The sequence below is a fragment of the Bos mutus genome, chromosome 19 (assembly GCF_027580195.1).
Source record: "Bos mutus isolate GX-2022 chromosome 19, NWIPB_WYAK_1.1, whole genome shotgun sequence".
NCBI classification, from domain to species: Eukaryota; Metazoa; Chordata; class Mammalia; order Artiodactyla; family Bovidae; genus Bos; species Bos mutus.
Genome location: NC_091635.1, coordinates 35615689 through 35639590, shown reverse-complemented (window position 1 = coordinate 35639590; position 23902 = coordinate 35615689). Strand labels below are relative to the sequence as shown.

The 23902-nt window shown below is 42.5% G+C and overlaps 1 protein-coding gene across 1 annotated transcript in view; it reads left to right on the top strand.

Annotated features, from left to right (window-relative positions):
* The window catches only part of PITPNC1 (phosphatidylinositol transfer protein cytoplasmic 1), a 264102-nt gene that overhangs the window by 143381 nt on the left and 96819 nt on the right, over window positions 1-23902 (top strand). The window contains exons 3-4 of the mRNA XM_005887768.3: window positions 6466-6554; window positions 7603-7610. Of these exons, the coding sequence (XP_005887830.1) occupies window positions 6466-6554; window positions 7603-7610 (97 nt within the window). The remainder of the gene's footprint in view (window positions 1-6465; window positions 6555-7602; window positions 7611-23902) is intronic.

Sequence of the window (23902 nt, the reverse complement as noted above, 5' to 3'; positions counted from 1 at the left end):
GAAACTGACCTTTTCATTTTGCCATTACCATCATGGCTGCCGTGGGTAGGCCTGAGCTGTCCATTTTTTCTTTCTAGCCTTTGTTCTAAAATGCCAAACATAGGGAATAACTCTGGTGGTCTAGTGGTTAGGATTCTAGGCTTTCACTGCCATGGACCAGGTTCAATCCCTGGTTGGTGAACTGAGATCCCACAAGATGCACTGCTGCCGCTGCTAAGTCACTTCAGTCGTGTCTGACTCTGTGCGACCCCATAGACAGCAGCCCACCAGGCTCCCCCATCCCTGGGATTCTCCAGGCAAGAATACTGGAGTGGGGTGCCATTGCCTTCTCTGACAAGATGCACAGTATGGCCAAATAAAATAAAATTCCAGGCATAAACATCCCACTGAGTTCCCAGGTCAAGCCTGGCTGCTAGTGAGTGGGGAGAGGGACTTCCAGACTGTTTTCCAAAGTGACTGTACTATTTTATACTCCCTCCAGCAATGTATGAGGGTTCCAATTTCTCTGCATAATCACCAACACTTGTTATTGTCTGTCTTTTTGATTACAGCCATCCTAGTGGGTTTGAAGTGGTATCTTGTTTGGGTTTTGATTGGCATTTTCCTAATGACTAATGATATTGAGCATCTTTTCATGTGCTCATTAGCCATTTATATGTCTTCTTCGAAGACATGTCTATTGAAATCCTTTGCCCATTTTTAAATTGAGTGTAGTGTCTTTTTCAAATGCCATTTATCCTTTTAGTTCTTGTCGCTTAGCTCCCTGGATTGTGGGGTTACTCCATTCTCTGGCCCTTCCTATAGTGTCTGATACACTGTTGTGCGTAATACATTTGGGTGGCTGCCCTAATGCATTTAGAACGTTACATTAGTACTAATACATTAGTACATCTGGTGGTTGTCCTTGGGCCTTCAGTCCAGTTCAGTCAACCAAATAAGTGGTGTTTCTTGGCTTGTCTGCAAAAATCCTGATTTCAACTGGCGTCTGGGGAAAAGAGTCAAGATACAAATCTGGAATAGTGATTCTAAATAAAACCTATCATCCAGAATCTTACGAGGATGGAGCTTTTCTTTTGTCCCCTTTCATTTTCACCTCATTCCTAGCTTCACTCCGGTCCCCTCTCACTGAAACTCACGAGAGAAGCAGATGGGGGTGGAGGGGAATTGGAGAAAAGATGGAGCCTATTTTTAGGCTTGTTTATCAGTCATGAAGTGTCATGTTCTTCTCCACTATGGCTGCTGGATTAATTAGGCTGTGCTGGCAGCTGCCAGTCAGGGAGGGTTGCCAGCTTCTAACGGTGATTCCGCCTAATGCCTGAAATGATTTGCATGGCGAAGACCTTTCTCCCACTACATGGCTCTTGCCTTCCAGGGCAACCTCTCCTGGCTTCTAGTGGCTCTGGGTAGAAAAGGGGACAGCTTCCCTATGCCATGAATCTTGTTTACCTGGATAAGCAAAGCCACCAGATGGTCACTTTACCTACCAGCTCATTGGTAGAGCCTTGATGCTGTGGCTTGGGTCTTTCTTTCTCATTTTTTCTTCCTGTTCTCCCAGATCTTCCCCCAAAGTAAGAGCCTAGAGCCACAGTTCATGTGGCAGTGGGAGAGCCCACTGCCCAGGCAAAAGGTCATAGAGGAAGTGTTGGAGCCAGAGATTCTGACCTAAGAGCTTATTCCCACGCTATTTTGAAAGACTCCTCATGGTTATTATTGATTTCTGAATATCCAGAGATGATCTTCATTAATTCAGAGAATATTTATTAAGCACCTGCTGTGTGCCAGTCATCATTTTAGGTGCTGGCTTGGGGAGCAGCAGTGAAGAGGACAAAGATCTGTACCCTGGTGTGACTTGCATTCTAGTTATGGGTAACAGGCAGTACACAATAGCCATCTGTATAAGAACATAATATATTTTAGAATGCTTAGTCATATATCCTAAATAAATATTCAATTCATGTCTATTGCATATAATATTAAATAAATTAATAGTATTTTTAATATACATTAGAAAAAATAGAACACGTGAGGGCCCTCTTTCAGACGTACCTTTCAGTCCACGCTCTTCATTTGGTCCCCATCTCAATCCTTAAGAACACATCAGGCATTCTCATGCTGCCGGGCCCCATGCCTTCTGTCCCTTTGATTACGCCCATGGAAAAGCCACAGAAGCGGGATGTCTCGGCCTGGTTGGGGTCTTCAGGGTCATTCTGTCAAGCAGTTTCCACCGTGATTCTGCCACGCTCCTACCCAGTGATGCCGACACATGTGGTCGACTCCCCTAGGTGCTCCCCAGCACCCCTGCCACATTAGCCTCCCGCTGTTCACACACGGAGCCTTCTAAGAACTGACACAAGGTAGGCTTCTTTTCCCAGAATCCAGAACATACCATCCTTTTATAGGAAGAGTGGCAGCAGTGTCCAAGTTCAAGGAACTTCTGTGGGTGATGCCCCAGCAGCCTTATCTCCCACAGGTAATGGCTGTAGTCCAGAAACTCTGTTCATCTCTTTGCTACAGTATAAAGAATTACATTAAGATCAGAACGAAAAGACCAGCCAGAAACCAATGCATTAAGGAGCAAATGAGTAAGTCATAGCAGCGGAAAAGAAATTTAAAGACCTCAGAAATCACTGTATACACAACTGGAGAGGGACAATTGATTATTATCAAACGACTGTTAAATGTCAGATTTGGGCACAAAAAAGAAAAGATCAGAATATCCGTCTTGGACCAGTGGGAAATGGAGGTATGAAGGTAGCTAAGACCTTTTAAGAAACACTTAAATGGGACTTCCCTGATGGTAGAGTGGATAAGAATCCACGTGCCAATGCAGGGGACATGGGTTCGATTGCTGGTCCAAGAAGAATCCACATGCCGCATCACAACTAAGCTGGTGCGTCACAGCTACTGAAGCAGCGAGCCCAGAGCCTGCGCTCCACCACGAGAGCAGCCATAACGAAGAGGAGCCCTGGCTCACTGCAGCTAGAGGAAGCCCGCACGCAGCAGTGAAGACCCAGTGCAACCATAAATAAATAAAATTATTTTTTAAAAGTCACTTAAATGAACTGCAGTTCTTTGAGCCTAATCTTAGCATAGATAGTGGCTAGTTTCAGATATGCGGTTCGGCAGAAAATCTTGTGTGACGCACAGTTTTTTTGTTTGTGTGTTGATTGGTTTTGGGGTGGGGGTTTTGGCTGCATCACGTGACTTTCAAGATCTCAGTTCTCCAACCAGGGATTGAACCCAGGCCTGGCAGTGAACATGCTGAATCCCAACCACTGGACCCCAGGAAGTTCTTCCCAAAGCACTGTTATTTTGTGAACTCAGAAGGACTCCCTGCCCGGAATGTTTAAGTTCAAAGTGTCTAGTTGAGACTGTCATAATTCTGACCCCTGTTGAGAAAATGAAATTAGACTCCATTTGGACCACATTTGGCCTGATGATGTTCAAGAACCCCTGAAGCCAAAAAATATTCCCAAATGAACATAAATTGCAAAATGAGGTTAGATATGCTGGAGAATTTGGTGATAATCTGGATTGTAAAACCATAGAAGGGAGAGATGGTTTAGGATTCAGTTCCAAAAACTCTTTATGAAGTAGATGAACATTCTTAACCTGAGGCAAATTCAGATTATGCCTGCCTTGGGGCATCCTTGGCCTCTTCCTACTAGATGCCAGGCCAGCATTGCTCCCCATCCCCACCCCCCAGCTCTCACAGCTGAGGATGTCTCCAGACTTTGCCAAATAGCCCCTGGCGGGGGAAATTCCCTCACCTCTTTCCTGTTGAAATGAGAACCACTGCTCTAGAATGACCAGCTTCCCATTTTGCTCATGATCAAGGAATTTGACATGTAGGACCTTTCACTGCTAAAACCAGGACAGTCCCGTGTAACCCGGGGCGAGTTGACCACTTGGCTGTCATTGATATGTTCTATTTCATGCAAAATAAAGATATAAGAAATGAAACAATATAAAAAGTCTGTCCTTGGGAGACATGGAAAAGGTTTTAGAGAAACGCAGTATTTTAGAGTTTTGTGTTTTTACTCAGTGTCTCAAGCCTGAGCCATGGTGAGATGATTTTGGGGGGTTTGATCTCTGCCAGTAGACGAACAGAACGTGATTCAAGTCATGCCGGCTTTCCAGCAGAGAGATTCTTGTTTGACGCCAGGTAGCAAGTTTGAGTGACAGGCTTCTCCTTGGAATTGTAGGCTGTGTGGCAGTATACATCATAAAAGTGACAGCAGCAGTGGAGTCTAATTTAATTCCATTTCCTTTGCAGCCCTGATAAATCATTGCTGCAGGGAAAAATGAATTTTACTTTCTCAGACAAAAACGATTTGAGTAATGATGTGCTCTGGGGAAGTCAGGGGCTAAGAGAAGGTCTGTAGTAGGCTTAAAAATATTTAAATGACATATCGTGGAATTTGTTCCAATGCCTCCTGTGCCTGCCCTAATAAATGGCTTATTCCAGAAGGGCCTGCTTCCCAGACTATGTAGAAGAGTCACATAAAATCATATCAGCCATCTTGGCTAAATGTTGTTTTAGGGTGCCTTAGAAAGGGTATTTGATGATAGTGTGGCATATTCTGCACACGTTGGCAGATGAGACAGCTAAGATAAAGATTCTACAGCCTGTAGTCCTGATCATTTACAAATAGGACAAGTCTCAACATGAATGGAAAATGACTGGTGTTTGTCATCTTCCTTCCAGAAAATGATTGTTGCTTAGGAATATGGTTCTGCTGGGAGGCTTTTTAAATGATACAGGGAATGAGTTATGAAGGGAGGAAGACTTGGACCCCAAAGTACTATCAAGAGGCTGATGAGTCCGGGGTGTGGGGGGTGTGCAGTGTAGACGGAACAGTGGAGAATGGTTTCTAACGCTTGAAGGGAGACAAAAGTACTTGGTCTAAGCTGAACAATGCCTAGCTTACCTTGGGGAGCTTCTACAATCCCATTTCAATCCATTGAAAGCACGAGAAACCAATTTGCCTATGAGTAGAATCAACATCTCCTTGATTGACACAATGGCATATCACACTGGTGTGTGGAGGCAAGCAGGAGGGGACCCGGGGACCTGGTGATCGTGACCACTTCCCACAAGCCAGCCCAGCGCTACTTTCCCACTCTCAACATCAATCCCAGTTACCCTCCAGCTTCAGTGACTGAAAGAATAAATCCTAGGCAAAAGCTATAAAATCCTCTGTTGGGAAGCACGTCTCTTCCTTCCTAGTGGAGCAAAGGGAAGGTAAATGAGCATTTACTGCAGAAACGATTTTATGAGAGTGAGACATTCTGCATTACAGCAGCAAAAAGAACTCGCCTGTGAATTATAATGCTGCTCTGCATGCCTCTCACAGCGCACCTATGAACAGTGTCCTTCAACTGATGCCCACCCGGCTTCAGGGGGGGCCTCTGATTTCCCCATTTATTTTAACCATGATAAACGGCTCAGAGCTTTCTTTGAGTTAGGTCTGGCCAACCATCAGAGATATGTATTTGTGTTTTAAAAAGCAGGTCCTGGGTACTGTCAGAAAGAAGAGAAGCAATTTGGGAAGACATACAAGGTGCACAGTATTTTACTGGCTCTGGATGTCATTTAAACCCCGTGTCCAAGAAGGGGATATGGGGTTTGTTACCTTGGGGTCCCCACTCTCTTAGCTAGATCAGCCTGCAATTCACAACTGCTTCTTGATGTTTTTTATTGTCAACTGCCAAGAGTCTGTGTCCTCTCTCTGGGTCTGACGTACTGCTAGACGTTGGTGTCCCAGACACTTAGCTGTGGGCACCAGCACAGGAGAAAAACCAGATAGTAGCAGCCGGAAAAACAGAAAGCCCCAGAGTAGAGTGTGGGGGGCAGTGAAATCATGGAAACATATTACAGGAATATTTAAGGAATTTTCTGGGCCTGCAGAAAGCTGTGAAGTTTGCCTCAGAAGGAAAACAGAATGAAGCAAAGCAAAACTTAATTAGTCCTCGGTTACTAATGGTCTTGGGACCTGTGCCCTAGGGTTTTCCTTGTTTTGAGAATGTTTTTTGCAAATGGCTGCCCGGGTCCCTGTTCCAGAGAAATGGCTCTGTCGTTTCCTTAGTTTTCTGGGGCTGCAGTAACAAATGCGGTGAACTGGATGGCTTTAAGACAACACACGTTAATCCTCTCCCAGGATGGAGGTCAGAAGTCTGAAATCAAGGTATTGGCAGTGTTGGTTCCTTCTGGGGAACCAATCTGTTCTGAACCTCTTTCCTGCCTTCTATTGTCTATGGTCATCCTACGTGGCCTAAATACTAATACCAACAGAGGACAGCTTAACCGTGATGAAGACCAGGGAGATAGGGACCAAGTTGCTGTGGAGAGAGCAGAAATAAAAGTCCTCTGATTTCTCTAGCAGTCAATTTCTCTGGAAAGATATGGTAGCAGGGTGAGGCACTGGACAGACTCTAATTGTCGTTTTCTTTCTTTCCTCCTAGCAAACTGCCTAGTTGGGCTAGAGCTGTTGTTCCCAAAATATTTTATGTAACAGAGAAGGCGTGGAACTATTATCCCTACACAATTACGGGTAAGTCTTTGTACACCCAATATGTTACAAGCATCCATGCAAGGACATAGGGGGATTCAGATTCACTGATTGAGCATGGATTATCCCAGCAGGGACTCACAGGAGCCCTGTGACACCTCCCTGACCCTTTGTCTCCATACTTTTAAGTCAACACTCTTCCTAGCAGGAGGTTGTAGGGGTTAAGCTAAACCATTCTATCTTCCTTCTTGAAGTGATCATTGTAAATAGCATATAGAGAAGAAAAAGGAAGCTCTACTTAGTGACATTTCTAGAGGTTTCATTATCCTTATTTCTCCTTCTTTTCTCAATAATCCCTAAGTAATTTTAAGGTGTGGTTTGTTCACAATCAAGTTGTTTATTTTGACTTCTTTGCTTTACAGACACCCTCCCCCTCACACACACACAGAACAAAACTTGACTATTTTTATAATTTATATAAAAGGTTCTGTTGGGTCCCTCTGCTCCAAACCACTTCCTTTGCAATCAGATAATATGAAAATCAGTTTCCTCCTCAACTTGTAGTGGAGTAATAACGACACTCAAAATGTTGATACTGAGCTAAAAACTGGCCAAAAAATTTAAAAGGTTTGGTTCCTGACCTCAAACACATGAAAATTCAAGGTCCCATTTGAATATCAGCCTAACAAGCTATTTTTATTGGTTTTAAAAGCTGCTTTTCCACTTAAAAGATTTCCTTTGTGGTTAATGAAATGCTCTACTGGAATTATTAGTCTTTAATTCTGCTTTTCTAAGGCCAACTCTTTAGTTTTTAATTAGCCACAAACCTATAGGCTAATTGAATCTTGTCTTACACTCCTTATCTACCCAACCGCAGAAGTATCATATGAAAGAGTTTCAAGAGCAAACATGGAGACACTTAGTGTTTATGAAAGTTTAATTCTCAGAAGGTTTCTTTGCCACATTTTTAATAATTATAATTCAGCAATATTTGTTAGTTCTGTGGCTTTATATTGGATATAAGTGTGGTCTTAATCATCATTTTCTCTTTTTTCTTTTCCGTCTTGCCCAAATGAACGTCTGGGACCAGAATACACAGTAAGTTTCATTTAGTCATTTAAAAATATTCAGCCTAAGATCAGAGGAGTAATTGGAACTTCCCTTGTACTTCTCATCTTATTAATGTAATTTAAAAAATAGAGGAATAGTTCAGAATCAGAAATATTTAAATATATGCCATTATATAGTTATATACAGTGCAATAATTTGAATGTTCTCATTTGTTCAAGAATATGAATGTAATTTAAAATGCCTTCATAGTCACTTTACATTATTAACTTTTGCTTGTATTTTTAAATAGCTTGACTGCTCTACTTGTGGTAGTTCACTATAATAGAACAATTTCTAGCAATGTGGTATTAAAGAGATGATGGTAATTATCGATGGAGGTCGAGGCTTTTCCTTATAGTCTGTGATCTGATCCCTTATAGAAAGACCTTGAAACTAGAAAGACATACATTCAAACTATTTTACTCAGATTGGACAGTCTCAGTGGCTTGATAAAGTCGTTTAATTTCTTCCTGTCCTAAGAGCCTCTAGCATCGTGGCTTACACTAAAAAAGAAGTCTGTAATGTCATTGTGTTGGTATTTTCATATGGATCATTTTCCTCAATGGCAAACAGATCAAACTGTCATAAAAAGAAAATGGTTAACTGAGCTCAGTCAGGTTTCAGAGTGTTCACTCTGCTGTATTTAAAATGGATAACCAACAAGGACCTCCTGTATAGCACATGGAGCTCTCCTCAATGTTATGTGGCAGGCTGGATGGGATGGGAGATTAGGGGAGAATGGATCCATATGTATGTACAGCTGAGTCCCTTCACTGTTCACCTGAAATTGTAACATTGTTAATCAGTTATACCCCAATACAAAATAAAAAGTTTAAAAAGTGGGGAAAAGCAAGATAAAAAATAAGCGGGGGTTATTTTTTATTTGTTTTATTAAAGAACAAAGACTGAGTATTTTTTACTTTAATTTTAAAAAGACTGAGTCTCTTTTAAAGATTCATATTTTCTTATTTATCTTATTTTTGGCTGTGCTGGGTCTTCATTGGCTGCTTTCAGGCTTTCTCTAGTTGTGGAGAGTGAGGGCTGCTCTCTAGTTGCGGCGCACAGGCTTCTCACTGTGGGGGCTGCTCTTGTCGTGGAGCACGGGCTGTAGAGCAAAGGCTTTGGTACTTGTGGCACAGGGGCTTAGTTGCCCCAAGGCATGTGGGAATCTTCCCGGACCAGGGATCAAGTCCATGTCCCTTGCAGTGGCAGGAGGATTCTTAACTACTAGACCACCAGGGAAGTCCTGAGTGTTTAGTTTTAATCAAAACAGCCAAAGGTTGAGATTTCCCTCACAATCCAATGGTTAAGACCCTACACTTCCACACATCCCTGGATGGGGGAGTAAGATCTTACATGCAGTGTAGTACAGCCAAAAACAAAAACAAACAAAAATCAGCCAGAGGAAAGAGAGATGGTAAGAAAGACATGGAGAAAAATGATGCATGACTCCCTTGGCGTGAGCATGGTTCCCCGCTCTAGTGAAGACGGAAGAAATGCATGGGTCAGAGGTAGATGGACAGTCCCAACGGATACGAAAGTGTCACCTGTTTTGAGACCTCTGGCTCTGCCACTTACTAGATGAGTTTCTTAAGGAAGTCACCCTCAATTGCCAGTTCTTGAACTCATGCTGGTCCATGACTGCACTCTCACCCACCCTTTACAAAATGGGGTGAGAAAAAGCTTTTCATAAAATTAAATTTATTCCACTAAAAGAACTGTTGGTAATTAGAATGCTCATTCTTGGATATTAAAATGTCTTTTCTTTCATGAAATGGAGGAATACACATTTAGCACCATCTCCAATCTTTGGCAGACAAAAGGCAATTCTATGGAAAAATACAACTTTTATATTTTGGAAATCAGAGAAACACTGTTCTAGAACAAGAGCTTAACTTCTGTGAACCTAAGTTTCTTCATCTCTAAAACTGAGATAATCCCTTTTTAATAGATCTGTTAGTATTAATAAAACGATTCAGCGATCTAACACAGTGATCAGAAAACTTTTTCTGTAAAGAGTCATATAGTAAATGCTTTCTGTCTGTGGGCTGAACAGTCTCTGTCCTTGAGAAAGCAGCCAGAGACTATATGTAGAGATATAGGCATGGGCATATTTGGTCCCCAGGCTATAGTTTATCAACCCCTGATCTAGCAGATGGAAGACTGTTAGCATATTGCCTGTAAAGAGCAGGAAATTAAATGGTTCCCCGCCAGCAGGACTCCCAGTGCCATCAATTGTACAGTCTTCAAGAGGAAGACTTTGGAAACTTTTGAATCCTGCCTCCTTTTAACAGTTGTGCAGATTAATTCCTTTTAAGTCTCTCTTTCCTGTCTCATGAGGGTGATAGGAAGATTTTATCAAATAATCCATATGAACTCTCAGCCTAGTCCTTGGTGCATGGTGACTACTCACTGCTGCTGCTGCTGCTAAGTCACTTCAGTCGTGTCCGACTCTGTGCGACCCCGTAGATGGCAGCCTACCAGGCTCCTCCATCCTTGGGATTCTCCAGGCAAGAACGCTGGAGTGGGTTGCCATTTCCTTCTCCAATGCATGAAAGTGAAAAGTGAAAGTGATGTCGCTCAGTTGTGTCTGACTCTTCACAACCCCATGTACTGCAGCCCACCAGGCTCCTCCATCCATGGGAGTTTCCAGGCAAGAGTACTGGAGTGGGGTGCCATAAACATCATTATTATTATATAACATGGGGCTTCCCAGGTGACGCAGTGGTAAATAACCTGCCTACCAATGCAGGAGACGTAGGTTCTATCCCTGGGTCAGGAAAATCCCTTGGAGCAGGAAATTATAACCTACTCCAGTATTCTTGCCTGGAAAATCCCATGGACAGAGGAGCCTGGCAGGCTGTAGTTCATAGGGTTGCAAAGAGTTGGACATGACTGAAGATGCACAAATTATCATATATCATACAGTGCTAGAATGAAAGGTCCATGGAAGTTCTATGGACAAATAAATTGGACTATATCTTGGTGTGTCTCAGTGCAGACTGGGCTCATTAGGATTGTCTAAGATTTGATTTGATTTGATTGGTAGCTGGTGTTATTCCACTTCCTACATCTCCAAAAGCTTGTGCATGGACTTCTCATTTGAAATGTAATCCATAGTTGCATGGCCAAGAGAATTCTTGTCCCTATAACTACACAGAGATAGTTATTTGCTGCCTTAGAATTTGGTCACTCTGGCTTGACCCAACCAGTAGCACTTATTCTTCATAAACTCATGACACTGCTAATGAAATGTGGGAATAATTAACAAAGAAATGAAGTATGAAAAATGTTTAGTGATATTGTCTTCATTTTTTAAGTGTGTATATTAAAGTACTGAGGTTCTGAAAACAGAAGGCAACAGAATGGAAACCGTGGTTCCTGACAAAGCCACCCCACAGGGATATACCTCCCAAACCTTTCTTGCCAGTTTCTCTCACCGTGGATCTTGGTCTCTTGTGCCCACCTCTGTGCAGACCACGGAGGATTTCTGAGGGACTCACAGCCTTTACTTCTGCCCAACCTCTGACCCATAGTACTCATGTAGTTCTAATCATATGGTTCAGATTTTTAAAGGAACACAAATTATGATGTTTCTGTTTGAGGAAATTTGGAGACAACGCATAAAGAAGTTATAGTTGTATAATCTCATAGTCAGCCCCTTCTAACTCTCTAGTATTATTTGATTTCTTCTAGACTCTCATTTTTTGGGTCCATAATGTAATCCTTAAGGTAGTTCCCTAGAGCTGTCGTAGCAAAGTATCACAAATTGGGTCACTTAAAACAACAGAAATTTATAACAGTTCTGAAGACTAGAAGTCTAAATCAAGTTGTCAGCAAGGCAGTGCTCCCTCTGCAACCTGTAGGGAAGGAGTCCTTCTTTGTCTCTTATTAACTTCTGGTGGCCTCTGGCATTCCTCAGCTTGTGGAAGCACGACTCCAATCTCTGCCTCCATTTTCACATAGCTGTCTTCCCTCTGTGTGACCGTGTCTTCGCTAGCATCCTCTTGGCTGTGTGTCTCTCTTTTTTATAATTGTATTTGTTATTATTATTAACTTAGGTTGTTTTATTTTTTTATTTTAATTTATTTATTTTAATTAGAGGCTAATTACTTTACAGTATTGTATTGGTTTTGTCATACATCAACATGAATCCGCCACGGGTGTACACGTGTTCCCCATCCTGAACCCCCCTCCCACCTTCCTCCCCATACCATCCCTCTGGGCCATCCCAGTGCACCAGCCCCGAGCATCCTGTGTAATTGTATTTCTTCACTGTTAGTTGCACTGGGTCTGTGTTGCTGTGTGTGGACTTTGTCTAGTGGAGGCGGGCGGGGGCAGCTCTCTGTTGCAGGGTGCTGGCTTCTCCTTGTGGTGGTTTCTCTAGGTGCTCGGGCTCAGTAGTTGTGGCCCATGGGCTTAGTTGCTCTGTGACATGTGGAATCTTCCTGGACCAGGGGTCGAACCTGTGTTCACTGCATTGACAGATGGACTCCTATCTTCTGTACCACCAGGGAAGTCTTTCTTCTTTGGAATCAGTCATATTGGATTAAGGACCTGCCTTATGCCAGTTTGACCTCATCTTAACTAATTACATCTGCTACAACTCTAATTCCCAATAATATCACATTTTGAGGAACTGGGGTTAGGAATTCAACATATATTTAGGGGGGACACAATTTAACCTATAACACCATCTTTTAACTTTAGATTAACAGTAATGTATCATGAAGTACCAACAATGTGTAAAGCATCATGCCATGTGCTAGGTTTCATTAAACAGTAATCCCTGGCCCGTTGGGGGAGTCACAGTCTGGTGGGAAATAGTTAGATATTCCAGTTAAATCCTGGGAATCATTTGCAAGTCGTGGAGTTTTCTGAAGGCAAAATGGGACAGGCCATCGCAACAGCTCAGAGGACAGGCTGACGCTCAGACCTGGATGAGCTCTGAACTGAGCTCACGGCAGAGGTTCAGACCAACAGGCAGAATGAATGGCACTGGGATCCAGCCAGACAAGCAACTACAGAGTGAAAAGGAGAGTCCTGGCCCCTGGAGTGGGGCCATAAGCTTCATAGACAGGACTGTGGTCCTCAAGAAGATGTACAGGCAAGAAGACAACATTCCCCTCTTACACAGGTTACTTGGTCATGAGCTGCTAGGGTGAGAAAGTTGCTGGCTTAGCAAGGAAAAATACAGAATGTCCAGTTGTTTGAATTTTCAGATTAACAGCAAGTAAATTTTTGGTATGTCTCAAATATTGCACGGGCTATACTTATCCTAAAAGAGGGCTCATCTCATATTTTATCTGGCAGACCTGTTATGGGGCGGGGCTGACAGTGGGGCAGAAGTGGTCTCAGAAACTAATATACAAAACTCAGGTTATAAGAACAGGGGCACATTGATAAACCAAGGAAAAGAGAGGAGAGAGAATTCTGAAACCCGGAAGCTATCCTGCAGCTGACAGGCCACGTTCATGTTAGGGCCAATTAAGTGACACATTAGGACAATGTTAGTACTTCCTGCCTCAGTTAGGATTGGCTCAGGGAGTGAAATGGACTAAATGGTGCAGAGTAGGAGCTGCAGGAGCCACAGGTTCGATCCCTGAGTCAGGAAGATCCCCTGGAGAAGGAAATGGCAACCCGCTCCAGTGTTGTTGCCTGGAAAATCCCGTTGTCAGAGGAGCCTGGCAGGCTGCAGTCCATGGGGTCACAAAGAGTCAGACACGACTGAAGCGACTTGAGCAGGGGAAAATAAGGTGAGAACAAATTAATACATAGCTGTCAGTATTTCAAGGAAGACTACGGCTAAGTGTTAGAGTCAAAGTGCAAACAGAGAGTTGTGCAAAAAAGAGAGAAATTCTGCCTGGGAGAAAGGTGCGAAGATTTCATGGAGCAGGTGCACTTTGAGCTGGACCATGGGGAGAGTGGAACCCCCACCTGCAGACACCTGCTCTTAGTCTGCCTGGGCTGCATCACAGAACACCGTATACTGGGTGGCTTAAACAACAGACATTTATTTTACATAGATCTGGAGTCTGGGAAGTTCATTATCAAGATATCAGCTGGTTCATTTCCTGATGAGAGTTCTCTTCCTGATTTGCTGACAGGCATCTTGCTGTGTCCTCATATGGCAGAGAGAGAGTGAAAGCAAGCTCTTTGGTCCCTTCTTAGAAGGACACTAATCCTATCGTTAGGGCCCCATCCTTATGACCTCATCTAAATCCCATTACCTCCCAAAGGCCCCACCTCCAAACACCATCACATTTGGGAATTAGGGATTCAGCATATATAGGGAAGGCACAAACATTCAGTCCACCACCTGGTCTTTCCAGGCTCAGTGGGCAAGTGATCTTTCTGGATCCTGGCTCCCCAGACACATGGAGGGCAGGTCATGGTAGCTTTGAGTCTCAGGGCAAGGTCTGGGTTTAGTTCTCCGTAGGGAAGCAACATTGTTCCCGGCTAGTCCACTTTTATTTTCCATCCCAAATATAGCACAGCTTTTCTTTCCATCTCCCCAGTGAGGATCTCTGGCTTTTTTCCTCTCTGGCTGCAGGTGCATACTTTTAGGCCCACAGTTCTGATTTTGAAGCTGCCTCCCTCCTCCTGACTAAGACTCAGCCATGTTCTCACACTCTCTGCCTGGGAGGAAGAGCCCACTCTTCTCTCTAATGACAGGGTCTGCTCCCAGGATTTAGGACAGATGCTTTCAGTTGTCTCCATCTTTTCGCCTGTTTTAAATGCGTTTTCAGTGGGCTCTTTATCCCCTGATCTTTTAATCCTGAATATCTTTTCTTAATGTCATTCCAAGACCCATATTTCCTGTCTGTGCCCCAAAGCAAAGCTACCCCAAAGCCAAACTCCCAACTGGGGTCACCACACTCCACCCTTGCTCAGGGAGGCAGAGGGGCTCTTGATAATACTCCAGACAGGTGTCTTTCCTCATAGGATTAGTCCAGAGCAGTGTATGTCTATTCCTAGGATCCCCTGGGTCTTATTTCTGACTGCCCAGCCTATTATTGAGAGCTCACGCTGCCCTCATTTGTGAGAAATCCAGCCAAGAGAACTTTGTCTTTAGGGTCATCTCGGGCCTCAGTATTATCACAGTTATTAAGACGTAAAAGCTTTTTCATCACTATGAGTGACTGTGTGTGTTTAGGATTATGTGAAAATGCCGTTTGCACAGGAAGTGGAAAAAAATATCTTTAGCTCAGTTATAGGAAAAAGAAATCTTAATTATACAGTAAACAAAGAATGACATGACGACAATTTTCCAGAAGACAGATCATCTAACCAGTTCTTCAAAACCTGCCGGTTCTTCTGAAGTTTATAAAGTCACAGAGGAAGGTGCCCGAGGAGACTGGCTGCTCTCCAAAGTGGCCGATTTTGTTTTTCTAGGGCTAAAAAAAGGCCACTCTAGAGTATGAACATAGCTCAGCAGCATCAATTCAACCTTGGTAGTAATGAAGCAGGGGGAAAAAAGGACTTTCTTCTCATTTGTAAGAAATTGAAAACTTAAGCCTATAGTAAGTCAATAGCCGTGACCTAGAATATACAGTTGCTGTATATATTTTGCTACTGTGACCACCCACTCCACCAAAACATCTTTTAATAAGAATCTGAAGAAGAGGTGATGACAAATGCAAAGCACCTTTTCTCTTAGTTGGAAGGGCTGACTGTTCCCCAAAGATAATAATGGGCTGTCCGGTGCTACCCAACATTTTACTTATTTAGTTGAAGAGGTAGAAAAAGTCAATTATAACAGACCAGGGAGTAGGAAATGAGTGTTGCATGAGAACCTCCAATAGCACTGAGCCACAATGAGAAATAGAGTTGTTCAAGTTGGGTTAGTCCAGCCAGGGAAGAGAGTTGGGCTACTCATAATTGGGTCATCAGTCACCCAGGATGAACTCCTATCTTCCCAGGTGTAGCACTAGGGAGACTGAGGGATTTTTCTGAAAGCAGCAAACTGTCTTGGATAGGAGTTTCACTTTCTATCTTGACCTCATCAGTTTCTCCAGTAAATGAAAGAGCTGATGGGTGCTGTGTGTACATTCCTCTCAAGTCCTCTCATCCATCTTAAGCTTCTCCTCCCCCACCTTTCACTGAGTCCCAGCCAAGGGTAGTAGAAACCCCAAAATTACATAACTAGGAAATAGTTACAAGTCTAAGGAAGGTACATTATTATACCTGAACCCTGGAATTGGTCTTGTTTGGAAGGCAATTAGAAGACAATCTGGCCATCTAAGCTACTATGTAAGCTAAGATAGAATTGTTATTGTCGTTCAGTCGCTAAGTCATGTCCGACTCTGCGGCCTCTTGGACTGCAGCATGCCAGGCTCCTCTGTCCTTCACTATCTCCCAGAGTTTGCTCAAATTCATGTCCATTCAATCAGTGATGCTGTCTAACCATCTCATCCTCTGCCGCCCCCTTCTCCTTTTGCCTTCAATATTCCCAGCATCAGGTACTTTTCCAATGAGTTGGGTCTTCACATCAGGTGCCCAAAGTATTAGAGCTTCAGCTTAGCTGGATACAGTCTAGAACCATTCATAACCACCACTAAGATGGTTCATAGCCATTTAAGTAAGGGAAACACCTGGTTATACAGATTTTAATAGATCTTGTCATTACAGAATAGCTACATTGTGAATCTCCAAAAGGGAGCCGTAGTATATAATACTTCCCACACTTATTTGTCCATAGGACCTTGGATTTTGCAAAGCCAGTCTTCTAAAACTTAGAGATGCTCCAGAAGCTTCCCTCAGGGTCAGAGCTATTACGTGCCCACTAAATAGACTAGTCTCAAAGAGTCAGACACGACTGAGTGACTGAACTGAACTGAACTGAAATAGACTACTGGATTAATTCTATTTCAGTCAATGTTACTTTTCTCTTAAGTTTTAGTGGGTTAATATGTTGTCTAAAGATTACTGTGACTAAAACACCAGAGGTTTTTTTAAGAGCTCCCAACTGTAATGGATTTTTGAAGAATCAAGCAACACAGAACCTGCAAGTTTCCTTTTCAAGCAAAATCAGTTCTGTTAGACCAAACAGCCAAGGCAGCAGTACGTGGGGATGACAGTGAGTTTATGCATTCTGATTTATTTCAATTTAGAAAATGAGCTGGTTGTACGAGTGACCCCGTTACAAACCAGCTTTATTCGCAGATGTGCTACAGTCCTTGCTCAGGGTTCATACTTGTCTCCACATCTCAGCACCCCAATCACTTGGCACCTGGGGAAGCAGGCACGTTGGAACAACCAGCGTTGTTGTCCAGTTTATCCCATTTCCATTTTCTCTAGCTCTCCCAGTCTCTTCTTTGTACAAAAATTGATTCAGCTACTTTTGGGTATGGGGCAGTGGGGGGAGAGCAGAAACTAAAATATGCTTCTTTACCATAAGGTAGTGTTTTAAAGTTATTTGCATTTTTTAAAAAATTGAAGCATAGTTCATTTACAACGTTGTGTTACTTTCAGGTGTACAGCAAAATGATTCCGATATATATGTGTGTATATATATATATATATTCTTTTTCAGATTCTTTTCCATTATAGGTTATTACAAGGTATTGAATATAATTCCCTGTGCTATACAGTAGAACCTTGTTGTTAATCTATTTTACATATACTATTGTATATCTGTTAATTCCAGACTTCTAATTTATCCCCCCCTTTCCCCTTTGGTGACCATAATTTTGTTTTCTTTTTTAATTTTTATTTATTATTTTACTTTTGAGTGCTCTGAGTCTTTGTTGCTTTTGTGTGGGCTTTCTCTAAAAGAAATGGTGAATGGAGGCTACTTTTCATTGCGGATCATGGGCTTCTCATTTTGGTGGCTTCTCTTGTTGCAGAGCACAGGCTCTAGGCTCTCAGGCTTCAGCAGTTGCATCACGCAGGCTTGGTAGTTGGGGCTCACGAACTCTAGAGCAGAGGCCCAGTAGTTTGGCACACAGGGTTAGCTGCTCCTTGGCATGTGGAATCTCCCCAGACCGGGGATTGAACCAGTGTCCTCTGCATTGGCAGGCCTATTGTTATCCACCGCACCACCAGGGAAGTCCTCATAATTTTGTTTTCTGTGTCTGTGAGTCTGTTTTGTAAATAAGTTTTTTGTTTTTATTTTTGTTTTAGATTATACATGTAAGCAGTATCATATGATATTTATCTTTCTCTGACTTACTTTACTTAGTATGGTAATCGCTAGGTCCAGAAGAATGACTTAACAGAGGACAATCACCAAAGGAAAAAATATTTGTTGAAAGGCATTTTCCAAAGAAGACTTCCCTAAGACATACTCTTTTCCTTCTTTTCTATTTTCTACTTATACTGAAAATCAGATTTCTCTTTTAATACAGTTTATTGATGTCTATGGAGTTGTGTTCAGTTCAAGTTGGTGCGATCAGAATAATACAGCCGGGAAGATTTTGTGGGCAGATTTCTTTCTGCAAAAATAAAATTAAACACATATAAGTACGGATACACTGAAGTAGTACATTTCAGTGGTTAAATAAAGTGAATCAAAATTGTCCCCACATCTTTCGGCCTTTCTAATCACTAAGATACCCTGAACTACATGACAGTATGTATTTAGGTGAGGAATGTGCCCAGTTGGTTAAGAGCGGGTGATTGTTAACCATTTTTAACTGGGAAGGCTTGTAATATGAAAGCTTCCTACCTGGCCGTATGCCAGCCTGTATATGGGGAGTCACGGATTTGTTCCAATCTCTTATTTACATACAGTTCTTTTTCATTTACATGCAGTTGCTTTCCACCTGCTCCTTAGCTCCTTGTCCTGCCTTTATCATGTGTAGCTGTTGGTATTCACCATCATCCTCTGCTTATTTCTGCCTTGGCAGGTCCAACTGTAGATTGAATGAGCCTGAATTTAGTTTCCCTCCTCAATTTCATAGAAGCGCCAGCAGCAAACCATTTCCCATTGAGAAAACTTACTTTCATTCATGCATTTGCTCCCTCTCCCTCTTGGCCTTGCTTCTCCAGTGAGTGGCTGTTACTCAGCATATCAGAAGAGGGACGGGGCTCCATCAGTGGAGGAACTAATGAAGGAACAGAAGCCTCGGTGTAGGGTGCAGGCTAGTGAAAAGCCGCGGAGAGGCTGGCGTTCGTTTCCTCACTGTGGGCTGGAATACAAACAGCAGTTTTCCTGCTGTACTTCCATGCTCTGCCTTCCACACACCCCCTTTCTCTCTCACCCTCCCCCACTTCTCTTTCAGGTCCCACTGCTCGTCTTGGCCACATTTTTCTCCTGATGCAGCCTATATTGGGGAAACCGCTCTCCAGTTCATCCTCATCAGTCTTACTTACATACTGTTCCTTTTTGCCTTCTCTTTGCTTTAACGTTCTTCTACTTTTCTCTCCACTTGGGTTCCCCTTCTCATTTTTCTGGACCTGTCTTCTTTGCAATTTTTTTTTAACTAACTCTGTCATTAGGGCCACCCACCTAGATTGTATAGTCATACATGACCCTGGGAACCCAGAACAGCCAAGAAAGCTCAAATATCTCCCTTATTTTATTTATATCAGTCCCTGCAGGATGACTGAGATTCTGAATAGATGTGGGACAGCCAGACATACACCTTCTTGAAACTGTTGTGTCTATTAAAGATTTTCTATGCACAGAAGAGTTTATATTACCTTCCAACTATGGGACAAATCTTCAGTCAAAATGAAAGGGTAAAAACTTTCCAATGAAGAATTTTAAAAGTTGAAAGGTACTTTAAAATCTAGGTTGTCTACTGCCTCTACATACAGATTCACCACCCACAGTCTGCTGTTTTACAAATAGCACAGGCTCCAGCTCTGAATTCCTAGAAGATAATAAATCTTAACCGTTAGGCTTATTTCACTAGGTTCACTGGAACAATCTGAACGTAAGTCTCCTGTTATTGAAAGGACGAGGCATTTGCAAGTTCAGTTTTTTGAATGATCCCTTCTCAAGCTGAAATTCCCTTTATGGCCTTGGAGTATATTTAATATGATAATACAGAATATAGTACCAGAGAATCAATGTCTTCATGGGGGTTCCATTAGAGAGAAGATCAAGTCTGATAGAGTTTCGGAACAAGATGGTCAGAGAGGAATGCATTGAATTCCAGATAAATGCTAAAAGGAAATGATCTTTTAAAAGCCTATAAGTACTTTATCTGCCCCAAGCCAGAGTCTCAACTCTTACATTTAATTTTCTTGACTCCAAGCCTCCTTGTAAAATGCTGGCTGTCAGACATGGAAGAATTTCGGCTGGTAACCAGAAATAAAGCATTGTATTACTGGGCTCAGTCAGCGATTTCCAAACTTTTCTTCTTTTGGTCCAGGAAGTTCCATGAATATGCTTCACTAGCCACCGGATACTTACCTAACATATTATTTGAAGAAAGAACTCGATGCCATTTAAAAAGTGGTTTGAACTACTGAACTGTATCACCTCTCAGATCCACCTCATTCTAAGACTCCATAAAAGTGTGATACAGGAACCACTTGAAACAGTGAAAATTTTTAGTCATCTTGTGACTTCCATTAGAGATAATATAGTCACTTTGGGATATCATGGATGTGTTTATGTACTTTTTTAATTGGATTTGATTTTTTTCTGCTTACTGAAAAAGTAGATATTTATTATAAAATTCAAGTCCTACAAGAAACTGTATCACAGAAAATTAAAGGGGCCCATAATTTAACTTTTCTCCTCTATGAAAATATTTTGATATCTATTCCTCTGTTGTTTCTGTGCATATGCTAACATGCTTTTTTCCCCCGCTTTTTGCAAAAATGAGGTTGTTCTGTTTTGCTCTTTGCTTTTTAAAAACCTTCAGAGTTCACGGCAATGTACTTAACCAGCATTCTACTGGTGGACTTTGGGGTTGTTTCCCTGTCCTTTATAGGACCAACGGTGCAGTAATGAAAATTTGTTCACCTGTAATATTTTTTTCACACCTGAGAATTCATGCCCTTCCTGGTTCTGGGCAAGTAGTTTTGAAGTACTTCCAGGGGAGTTCCCTGGAGGTCCAGTGGTTAGGACTTGGTGTGTTCACTGTCATGGCCTGGATTCAGTCCCTGGTCAGGGAACTAAGATCCTGCAAGCCACATGGCCAAAAAAGAATTTTTTAAAATAAGAGCACTTCCACAGTAGGAGTTATCTTAAGTCATCATATTGACATTTGAATTTTTTAAAATGATTGTATTTTAAAGGTACTAGGATATTTTGACATTTTAAAGGAGTACCACTGTAAATTTCTTAAATTATTAATTATTTCCCCAATATATCTTTTGGGTGCCTCCTATTTGAATAAGCCTCTTTGGGCTTATTTAAAGTAGGCACATCTATCATTAGATGGTTAGATGGCATCACTGGCTTGATGGACATGAGTTTGAGCTAGCTCCGAGAGTTGATGATGGGCAGGGAAGCCTGGCATGCTGCAGTCCACGGGATCACAAAGAGTCAGAATGACTGAGCAACTGAACTGAACATTAGATGGATGCACACACACACATGTTTTATCTGCTGTCATTGGCCACAGGACATACTGAGGGACCTTAACCACCCTTACCCGCAACTGAGCACCTAAACTCCAATGGAAACACTCATGTGCCTTCCTAATACTCAACAGGCAGCAGGATGTGGAGTCATGAGCTTGAACTCAGAGCCAGACAGCCTGAGTTAGTCCATTCCAGAGCCATCATGTAAATGTATGATTTGGGGCATACTATTCAACCTTTCCCTGCCTTCGTTTTCTTGTCTGTAAAATGACCCTCACAGAGTTGTATGAGAGGGTTAAGGAGTGAATAAATGAATTATTATATACCAAATACTTGAGACAGCGCCTGATGATAGTACAGTATCCATAGTTTTGACATTATTACCTCAGTGTTGAGTCATGTCTGTGTGTCTCAGATTGGACTGAGGAATGGTTACCTCGGATCATCATTTTGACCCAAAGTTATTCCAGAACTTCCTGGGATTGAGAAACACTGGGCAATTACAAGTGCTGACAAGGTTATGGAGAGCCTGGCGCTCTCGGACACGACTGGTGGGAATGCAAAATGGTGCAGCCATGGCATCTGGCAGGTCCTCAAAAAGTTAAACATAACCATATGATGAATGGTTCCACTCTAAGTATATACCCAAGAGAAACAAAAAGACATGTTCACACCAAGCATCTACAAGAATGTCCGTGGCAGCATTATTCATAATAACCAAAGAGTGGACACAAGTGCACATCAACTGATGAATGGGTACATTTAAAATGGTATATCCATACAATGGAATATTATTCTGCCATAAAAAGGACGCTGAGAGAATCCAAACACAAAAGACCACGTACTATGTTATTCCATTTATATGAAATGTCCAGAATAGACAAATCGGAGACAGAAAGTAGATCAGTGGTTGCTTCAGGTGTGAGGTAGGGGAGGAGGTTGGAGTGACTGCTAATGGGTATGGGGCTTCTATTTAAGGTGATGAAATAGTCTAAGATTAGATTGTAGTTACGGTTGCACACCTCTATGAATAGACTAAGAACCACTGATCTGTACACTTGAAATGAGAGAATAACATGGGAGTGAATAAAGCTATTTTAAAAAAGAAAAATCAAGTTCTAGGTTCAGGTCTGGGCTCTGGGACTCCCAACTTTCTGAAAGCAAGTCATTAGGAAAGGAGTCTGGGATCTGTTTTTAACAACCCCACCAGATGAGGTGAAGTTTTAGAAACATACTTTTAGAATACGATTTTTGCTTCACTGGTATGGGAGGGATTAGTACCCTTTAGCTTGCAGTTTCCACCATGTACTGGGCAGTGTGGGGGATATAGTATGACAATAATGATGATCTCAAAGTGGATAATGCAGGTCTTCCAGAAGTTTCACGTCTGCATGTTTTTGAAGTATGGAGCCCCCAGAGAGCCTCAGACTTGTCTCCCTGGCCTGTTCTCTGCAGCCACCATCCCTTCTCTCCCTCGGCAGGTGTGGACAATGCAGCCAGGCTCCCAGCACCACCCAGAAACCGACTATAAAATTTCCAGTGCACTTGCCTGTTTCACTTTAAGACTCGCTTACATTCACTTTCCTTCTTGTAAGTGATTCTTATTGCCATAGCAACCCTAATCAATCACTGGACTAAAAATAGCTCTTTTTTTTTTTTCCAAAGCATGTCTGTAGTGAATAGAAAATTGAGCTCTGCCGTGCATTTTGCATATGCTGCTTTCCTTTCCTGACACTGAACTGGGGTGTGTCTGTGTCTGGGAATTATTCTTGCAAGGAGCCCAGGTACTTCACTCATCTTTCCTGGATTTCTTCTTCCTGACTGCAGATTCCCCCCTATCACTTCCAAGAGATACAAGTACATGTTTTTAATGTTAACAGGGAGCATCACTTTCCTGCACATTCGGTTTCAGATGCTGGCGATTTCACAGCTACCTGATGATCACTTTCCAGTAAGAGATTCATTCCAGTGGATCACATTGTGTTTGGAAGGCAAATTAAGGATGCTCAGATGCTGGGTACAAAGGAAGTTAGTCCTGGCGGGGAGCAGATGAGAGCAACACTAGTAAGATTCTTCTGGCTTAGGAGGATCTAAGCTAGAAAATCAAAGAGGAGATGACAAGAGTTTTTTTTCCTCCTTTCCCCGATTTCTCCATGATACCTGTGTTATTTTTAGGGGCCCATGGACAGAGGAGCCTGGTAGGCTACAGTCCATGGGGTCGCTAAGAGTCAGATACGACTGAGCAACTTCACTTTCACTTTTCACTTTCATGCAATGGAGAAGGAAATGGCAGCCCACTCCAGTATTCTTGCCTGGAGAATCCCAGGGACAGAGTTGCCTATTGGGCTGCCGTCTGTGAGGTCGCACAGAGTCAGACATGACTGACGCAACTTAGCAGCAGCAGCAGCAGCAGAGGCAAAATAACCCTGGATCTAATAAAGGGAATATTTGTTAACGATCCTCTGGCCAAGCTGCTTTTCTAGTCAACAAGAGAAAGAAAGAGATTTTTCATGAGGGAGAAGGTTCTAGATCTTGAATGGGCCCAGGGGAGGAAGAGGGCAGAGGAGGGGCTGAAATGAACTCATTAATGTCCCCTAGACTCTGAGGGATGAGGCTATTTCACGGCCCTCTCTCTGCTTCATTGTGCTGCTCTGCAATCACTGCCCCAGCCCTCTGCCTGTGAGCAGGCTCATCTCATGGGACCCTCTGGGGCTCCCAAATGCTGTCTTTTGATGCTATTTCTTAGCTTCTCTCAGCCTCAGTTTTTTAAAATAAGGCTAAGTGAACCAGCAGGC